General features: G+C 42.1%; 1 protein-coding gene across 1 annotated transcript; it reads right to left on the minus strand.

Moving 5' to 3' along the window:
• Positions 1 to 4,545: 4,545 nt before the first annotated feature.
• Positions 4,546 to 8,356, minus strand: eif4ebp3l (eukaryotic translation initiation factor 4E binding protein 3, like). The gene is made up of 3 exons (XM_032528725.1): positions 7,966 to 8,356; positions 6,154 to 6,330; positions 4,546 to 5,081 (listed from the first exon to the last, which is right to left on the minus strand). The coding sequence occupies exons 1-3, from the start codon at positions 8,096 to 8,098 to the stop codon at positions 5,053 to 5,055; spliced, it is 339 nt and encodes a 112-aa protein (XP_032384616.1). The 5' UTR covers positions 8,099 to 8,356; the 3' UTR covers positions 4,546 to 5,052.
• Between the last annotated feature and the right edge of the window lie 204 nt (positions 8,357 to 8,560).

Raw genomic sequence — 8,560 nt, forward strand, 5'->3', positions numbered from 1 at the left:
AATCTATTGTAATCCAAGCATTGTAAATGGACTGTTCTTATTTAGCGCTTTTCTAGATTAACAACGCTTTTACAGACTACAGGAACCATTCACACACATTCACACACTGTGGCCGAGCCTGCCGTACCACCTGCTCATCAGATACACACTCACACACATCTACACACTCCCACATTTACACACCAATGGGGCAGCATCGGGGGCCACTCAGGGTACAGTGTCTTGCCCAAGGACACTTCAATATGGGACTGCAAGGCCAGGGATTGAACCACCAACCTTCCAACAGGCGACCGCTCTGCCACTGAGCCACAGCCGCCCCAAGAGTTGAATAAAATCTGAGACACAAGCCGTCAATAAAGTGCAGCACATCTAGGAATTTAATAAAATTTACTCAACAAAAGTCACTCTGTAAAACAATTGGCGTAATAGTGTAATGTATGTACATCAGTGTAATGTATGTGTGTCCATCCATGAGATAAACACATGATCCACTTCACACCCAGTCCCACCCTGTCGTGATAGACGTGACCAAGCCGGCCTTGTGTATGAGTGTCTGTTTACATCGTCACCACGGCAATTCAGCCCTAGCCTGTACCAACAGCTTCAACAGGAACAGCTGACGAAAATAGAGCTTGGTCGACCGGCGGACTCTACCCAACTCTCTTACAGGGAAATTGGAAGGGCAGCAGAGGGAGGGGGTGAAAAGGGGAAATAGTTTGTCTACGGAAAAGGGCAGTGGAGCAAGGCTACCAGAGTTTATTGAAAGTCAGAGGCAAGGGAGGGGTGGTGGTACAGTGGTAGAAGGCTGAAGTTATCCAAAACAACATGTTATGGATGCAATCCAACCATTGACTGGTTCTCTAAAAGCCAAGATGATAATGATGGTTTGTAGAATGCGTCACATTTCTGAACAATAAAACCCCATGCCATGTTAAATACATATTTGCAGACTCTTTTGTCCCGAGCACTGTGATCGATACTTGCCCAGAATGTTACTGGTTACTGTGTCCCTGTCACGTGCCGGTGATAAACATGCTGGCGAGGATCTCAAGCTCTGAGCAATGGATTACCACTGCTCCAAAAATGTCTCCACGTCATCCCATTTATCAGTTTATTATTTTAAAAAAAAATCACCTTTCGCCATTTACATTTGCCAACTATGTACAGATGTTATTGGAAGTGTGAAAGCTAATTCTATGCAGGCACATTTTACATGACATTTACATTCAATGTGTCTAGCTATGTTACCACCATGCTCTTGTGCAGATAGATTGCAGATAGGCAGATATAGCATCCACACTGTAGTGAACTTTTGTCCAAAGTGAACACACTTGTAATCACAATGATATTGGTGCATTTGTCTTATTTCAAAATATGAATTGTCACTCATTTTAAACTAGAAAGTCAACAATTATTTTACCTTATGGTGTACCTAATTTTACAATAATTTCTCATCTTTGGTTTTTGATGGGTCAAAAGGCCTATTGATGAAGGGAAAAGACTTTATCTGTTGACATTGTGTTGAGTAGTTAGTTTTAATTGTAAACTACATGTCATGCTTCTTGAAGTATAGTAAAAAATCAAATCAAATGTCTATGTACAGTATATAATATATAAACCTTTTCTGGACGTTGAATGATTATATCAAGTGTACCAGTAATTTTGCATGTGGATAAAATCCCCTTACCCACTCCTCACTGACTCACAAAATAGATTATCAGTTTCATACCTCCCCCTCTGCCAGAGAGGAAATCCCTCAAAACTACACAACAGGAGCATGTAGCGGTTTTTCACAGTCACGTGGCCTTGTTCTCACGTGCGCCTAACACACACACCAACCTGTTCAAACATGGGGGGTCAATCAGCACGTCTTACAAAAACAGCAAGGTGATTAAGTATTACCCTGACATTTAGGAAAATGTTATCTTATCATTCTGCTCTGCAGTGTGTCCAGTCTGGTTCCAGTCGGACAGTAACACTTTGGCACACAGTAAGTTAATTTGGCATGATCTTAGAAAAGTTGTGATGGACCAAATACTGAGCATGTTTACAGCTGCTCTGAATCTCATCATAAATAATATATAAAATCATGTAAATCAAAGGCTCCTGGCCAAAACTCAAATAACCTTGATGCAATGCAAAGTGTTTCATAGTCACATCTGTAAGGCCATGGGACTCAACCAGTTGACCAACATCACTAACTTATGACGCATAGGGATCTGCTTATCTTTTATAGATATATAGTGACATCAGCAATAGTTTTGAAATCCAGGTTTTGGGGTCATCAGTGCTGAAGCATATATGCACGCCGTATTTTCCTCATCATAACTCACAGACTTACCAAATCCGAAATTACATGTCTGAAATAACTGCCTGGTCAAATACCAGCAGGTGCCACACCCACCCCCACATTGCAGAGCAATATGCCTGGTCTTTGAGCTACAGCTGACCTCATTCCTTAGGACCAGGCCTACTCCTACAGTCAGCCTCCCTAATCTACAGATCAGGGTCTGGAACAAACAGGCGTATCTAGCCCTGACCCTGCTGATAGTGTGTGAGGCTGAATGAACATACAGTGTACATGGGTCTGGGACAGTCCTTCAGGAACAAGGTGCACTTCAATTCAATCCTGTTGTTCAGAAATATCCACAACACACCATTAGCTAGATCTTTTGTTAGGTATTGTCATATATTAAGATTTCTCCGACGGTTCAATATTCCATCTTGTGAAACATAGAGTATGCATATATCTGACCTTAATGCTAATAACTTAGCCTAAAGCTTAACTGCTTAATCAGTTCAACACAGACGGGCCAAGTCTGTCTGCCTGGGTTGAGGTCACTCCGACAGTGTACACAAACATACCATTCCATACATGAGATGTCATGCAACTCATCAACTCGTTCATATGTTGGGTTCTGAGACTCATGCCTTTACATTACACAAGGTGTTACAGACAAAACATTATTCAAATATACAGTTGTGTTCAAAATAATAGCAGTCCAACATCACTAACCTCATAAATCCTATTTTGTGGTTGAAGTGATGTTTCTACATGGCAAATAATTTACTAGTAAATGTTGTAGAGTCCTAGAAAACCAACAGAGCCACCAGTCATGACACACATGCTGCTCATTCTGTGGAAATTAATCTGTTATTGAATGGGGCACGTTCAAAATAACAGCAGGGATGTGTTCAATTAGTGAGTTGATTGATTCTGTGAAGAAACAGGTGTCCGTTATGGCCCATAGTTAAGGAAGGAAGGAAGCAAATGTTGTGCATGCTGGTTATAGTGCATTTTACACTGAAATACTCAGCAACATGGCTCGTTCCAGACATTGCTCTGAGAAAGAGCGGCCTTTGATTAAACAGTTGATTGGAGGGGGAAAAACATATAAAGAAGTGCAGAAAATGAGAGGCTGCTCAGCCAAAATGATTTCAAATGCCTTGAAATGGCATCCAAAGCCTGAACAACGTGGGAAAATATGGTCAACTACCATTGGAATGGATGGAAGAATAGACAAAATGGCAAAGGATCAACAAATGATCAGCTCCAGGAAAATCAAAGAAGACTTACAGTTACCTGTGAGTACTGTTACAATCAGAAGAAGGCTATGTGAAGCAAAGCTATCAGCTAGAAGCCCCCCCGGCAAAGTCCCATATCTGAAAAAAAGACATGTACTGAATAGGTTGAAATCTGCAAAAAGGACACAGTGACTGGCCGAAGGAGAGATGGAGCAACATTCTGGGGACTGATGAGAGCTTAATTGTTCTTTTTGGGTCTAAGGGCCGCAGACAGTTTTTCCAACGACCCCCCTGCACTGAATTCAAGCCCCGGTACACTGTGAAGACAGTGAAGCATGGTGGTTATGGGATGTTTCTCATACTGTGGTGTTGGGTCTATTTATCACATACAAGGGATCATGGATCAGTTTCAATGCATCAAAATACTTTGAGAGAAAATGCCTTTGAAGCGGGTCTTTCAAGAAGACAAGGACCCAAACACACCGGTAAGGAGCAAAGTCCTGGTTCCAGATGAACCAGATGGATGTTATGGAGTGGCCAGCCCAATCCTCGGACCTCACTCCCATAGAACACTTGTGGTGACATCAGAAATATTGTTTCTGAGTCCAAACCCAGTAATGCAGAGGAATTATGGGATGTAGTTGAATCGTCCTGGGCTGGAATACCTGTTCACAGGTGACTCCATGCAACCCAGATGTGAAGCAGTTCTCAGCAAAGCCTTGAGACATTTCTCATTTGATACAGGAAATGTTTGAGTTGGTAAAGAAAAATGCAATTACTGCCATTTTTTATAGCCTAATATTAATTTTTCTTCACTTTCTATAAAAGGTAGAACACAAACCTGATCAATGTTGTTCATATTTTGATTTGGAATTGAATGTGCAGTGTTCCCAATGCATTGGTATTATGGAATTAAAAGCAATTCTAAAGATTGAGCATTATTCACTTTTTTTTTTCAACACACTGCTATCACCCACAGACACACACACACAAAGAAAATAACACACACAAACAATTGCCCACAGTTTGAATAGCCTTTAATTGAAATTATTCACATTTAAGTTCTCCCTCCACACAAAACAGAGTTGGAGCTGATTCTCAGAAGGCCCTGACCCCCATTAGGAGACAAAGAGAGTTAGCCATCCGTTTTTTGGGAGGAAGATACAACAAAACAACTGATGCCTGCAGTGAAAAACTCTACATGTATTAATGTAATCATCTTATATTTCCCAACTTAAAAAAGAGGCTACATTGTACAATGTTATTTACAAAAGATTAAAAAAAGTTAAATCAAAATGGATTTTTTTCAATCCTGCTGCAGCTCTGAAGTGACCAGACCCTTTCTTCGCTTAACACACTTAGGGTCAAAAACACCCTATAGTTTTCCAACTATTCCATTCTTTTTGGTTCTTCACAAAAGCTTTTATTTAAAAAAAAAGGTGAAAAAAAGCTTTAAATGCATTACAGTCATTTATGACGTTGGAGGCGTTTTAACTAATAATTCTCCACAGGAGGTAATACTGGAGCTCAGATGTCCATCTCAAACTGGTTGTCATCTGTTGGAAAGGGAGAGAAGAAACCGTTTAGAGATTAAAAGGGAGGTATTTGACAATCAGCTGGCAGTTTGCAAAACATGTGTGTATGTACCCAAAGCAAAACCACACCTTAAACAGACAACACAGAACATGGCAAAGTACAGACCTTATCAATGCACTCATAACTGGCAAGAAGAAAAAAAACCACAAAACATTTGACTACTGGGTGGAGCTTGCAAAACAAGACCGCGTGACAAGTCCTGTGGGTTTACCGACCCAGACAAGGGTGACGGGGGAAAAAGGGGGTCAACACTAATCCCCATGGTCTTTATTTTTGACAGGAGGAATGAGAGGGACAGATTGATGGTTTGATGTATTTTTGCTCAATAGTAAATAGCTATCTCAACTTGCCCCTGATCCCAAACCTTTGCTTACACTGCCATGAATCATTGCAATAATTTAATTTCCCCACTAGTGATTATATCTTCTGGAAAGGGCCCACAAAAAAATTCAGTTGACCCATATATTTGCTAATTAACTTGATTTTTCTTAACTCGTCAACATGAAATTAACAGCTGACACCATCAGCCTACAATTTAGAAAAAGCCTGGCTTATACAGTATGACATATATAGTGATTGTTTAGTAATTAGCCACTGACCTAGTTTTAAAGCCTAGTTAAACCCATAAAAGCTACAGCCTCTGAAAGACTAAACTAACACATGGCCATAATGCCTGAGCAACTGCTGTGTTGCAAAAATGTAGGCATAGCACCGCGAGAATATGTGCTGCACCTATCTGCTGTATTAGCACATGTTGAAAACTCATGACAATGTAAAAACTGGCAACTCATGGTAGAAAGAAAAAGGATTACAAGTACATGAGAACACAGCTGGAAAAGCATTTATGCATAGGGAAATAATGAGTAGTTCTTATAATATTGTGCATTGTGGGGGGATATTTTGATTTTTATAAAACTACAAAAAGCATGAAAGATGTATAGACATGTGTTTGCACACATGAACTTGCAAATGTGCGTTTACCAGTCTCTATATGAAAACAAGTCTGAGAAAACTAGGTAGTTGTTTGCTTACCTGCAATGTCCTTTTCTTCTTCCTCAGCCTCCTCCTTGAGATCCTGCAGTTTTCCCATGGGGTGCGTAGCGGGTACGGTTACCCCTGGGATCTGGGGCAGACAGCATGGGGGGGTACGGGCAAGAGGGGAGTTTCGACAATCCAACAGAAATTTTCTGTCGTAAATGATGCGGGTACCTGGGTTTGAGAGACAAAAAAGAAAAGATGAACAAAACATCAAATCCTACTCGACCAAAAGTAAACTTAATGCTCTGAAGACCAAATGCTGGAATATCTAACATTTGATAGAATAGTTATTACAAGAGCATCTTTACAGCTTGGCAAGGTGCACATTGGAGTTAGTATCGTTATCCTGTACTAGAGGCGATTTGAGTGAGAGCAGGGTTCTGTGTGCGAGCAGAGGGGAGGGCTGAAGGATGCCACTGCCATGAGTTCTAGGAAAATCAGAGTACAAAACATTCTCTCTGAAGCACGAGGCCGTGAGGATGAAGCAGGCCACGTTTGTTTTTTGACTGGGTAGAATCTTTTACATCGACGGTAGCTGTGACATGCATAGGCATCTATCCAAGCTTTTCTCACAGCGATGACATGATTTGAGGGTAAAGCAAACACACAAACCCTGCAGCTTGCCACATCTAAAATCTCCCTGGTAGTCTCATGTCTGTCCCCATTTGGACCTGGGCCAACTCCAAGCGAAAACAGCGTTATACACGGCGTGTTGTGATAAGTTTGACCAGGACATGACTGAGTCAAGGAGTGGTCTGCTACTTTTTTATTGGATTTTAAACCTGCTGAGCCTCGCCACGAGGAAAAACATGTTATGTAATAACTGTGGTGAGCAACGCATCCTGGACAAAGGGAAGCAAAGCAGAGGGGGAATGGAGGGAGAAATGGGGCGAGGGCTGCAACGCACGCTATAGCATAATGCAAGCAAGGCATTCCAAGACAGCATTAGATGTAAAAATGGGGATGGCATGACTCTGGCAGAGTGAAAGATGTTGCATATAAAGTGGAAGAAAAGTTCCTATGCCATGTTTAGGTTTAGCAGTGCCATCAATTTTTGGTACAGATTTAAAATAAAAAAACATATTGCTCAAACTCCCCACATTAGACATGTCCCTCCCCTCCTTTTAACTTGTACAAAATGTTCTCTACTGTTCCTAAAATGCAAAGCAAAGAGCAGCGGGGATAGGACAGCCTCCCAACTCCTCCACTGGCAGAGGCCAATCACTCTTCTGTTGCCCCCCCCCCCCCCCCCCCCCCCCCCCCCCCCCTTTAAGTCACAAGTCGGGCTAGACCGCCCCTGTTGTCTTTAGATGTCAATGTTTTCGATGTGTTCAGACCCCGATGCATGTTATGGGTATGTGTATGCCAATAACCCTGCATATCTGTGTAAGGAAAAGTTATATGCTATTAGCAATGGAAATACAGACATAACAACTGTCTGACTAACGTTACATACTTACACATACTGTATTGTTTGATTTACAATATATGACAGCAAACTTGTTGACAGCATTTATGTTAAGTTACCAACTGTTGAGTTTAAGCTAGTTCGGTTATTGTATGGTGTTAGGGCGAGATAAATCATATCTTTAAACAGATTCTATCAGAGCATTTTAGTGTTGTTGGAGCTTCTCGCGAGAGCTTGTCGTTGAGCTGTGGGCATTTGCACGGATGCACAAGTCGTTGTGTTAACGTCACAACTCTAGCTAACTTTTTCTGGTAAGTTCCGTGGTGTGAACACACTTTCTAAAGACTAATATGACCCCCCCCCCCCCCCCCCCCCCCCCCCCCCCCCCCAGCTCTTACCTCCAGGGGTGGTGGAGAAGAGCGTCCCCCCGGGTGTCTGGCTGTAAACGTCGGGAACCTGGGACCAGTCCTTCGGGGTGAACACCCTGGTGGGGATAGGGCAGCTTTTAGCATCTTTTGTGCCGGTCGACATGCTAGCTTCTCTGCTGCAGGCTGAGCGATAAAGTCCTCAAACAAACTCGCTATGTAAAGCTCGCGCACAGCCTTGCACAAAGACAAACGGAATTATTAGTATAAGAAAGTATTATTATTATTCTTTTATGTACAACTACCTGTTACCAAAGTAAAAGTAAAGCAACTTAAACTTGTAAACTGATAATTCTAACAAGGGGCGAGTGTGGGGCTCGGTGGTGTCCGCCTCCGACCAGCTACCACGCGCTGTATTTGTAGTAGCAGGCGGCCACTCGTGATGTTTTTGTGCAACAGCTCTGAGGCACGTGGGGCAACGGTTATTTGGTAGTGCGAATGTTTTCTAGCACGGGACAGTCCGTGGGGGCGGAGAGGAAGTATCTATAGTAGAAGGGGAAAATCTGCTTATTGATCATCAAATATTATGAAGAGAACACAGATATTTCCCGGACCTGTGTAAGTATGT

This window comes from Etheostoma spectabile, chromosome 10, assembly GCF_008692095.1.
Source record: "Etheostoma spectabile isolate EspeVRDwgs_2016 chromosome 10, UIUC_Espe_1.0, whole genome shotgun sequence".
NCBI classification, from domain to species: domain Eukaryota; kingdom Metazoa; phylum Chordata; class Actinopteri; order Perciformes; family Percidae; genus Etheostoma; species Etheostoma spectabile.

Coding starts and splice junctions, on each gene's coding strand:
- eif4ebp3l (XM_032528725.1), bottom strand. CDS start 8,098: ATGTCGACCGGCACAAAAGATGCTAAAAGCTGCCCTATCCCCACCAGG. Junction 6,331..7,965: donor CTTCTCCACCACCCCTGGAG/GTAAGAGCTGGG, acceptor TCTCAAACCCAG/GTACCCGCATCATTTACGAC. Junction 5,082..6,153: donor AGAAGAAAAGGACATTGCAG/GTAAGCAAACAA, acceptor CCTTTCCAACAG/ATGACAACCAGTTTGAGATG.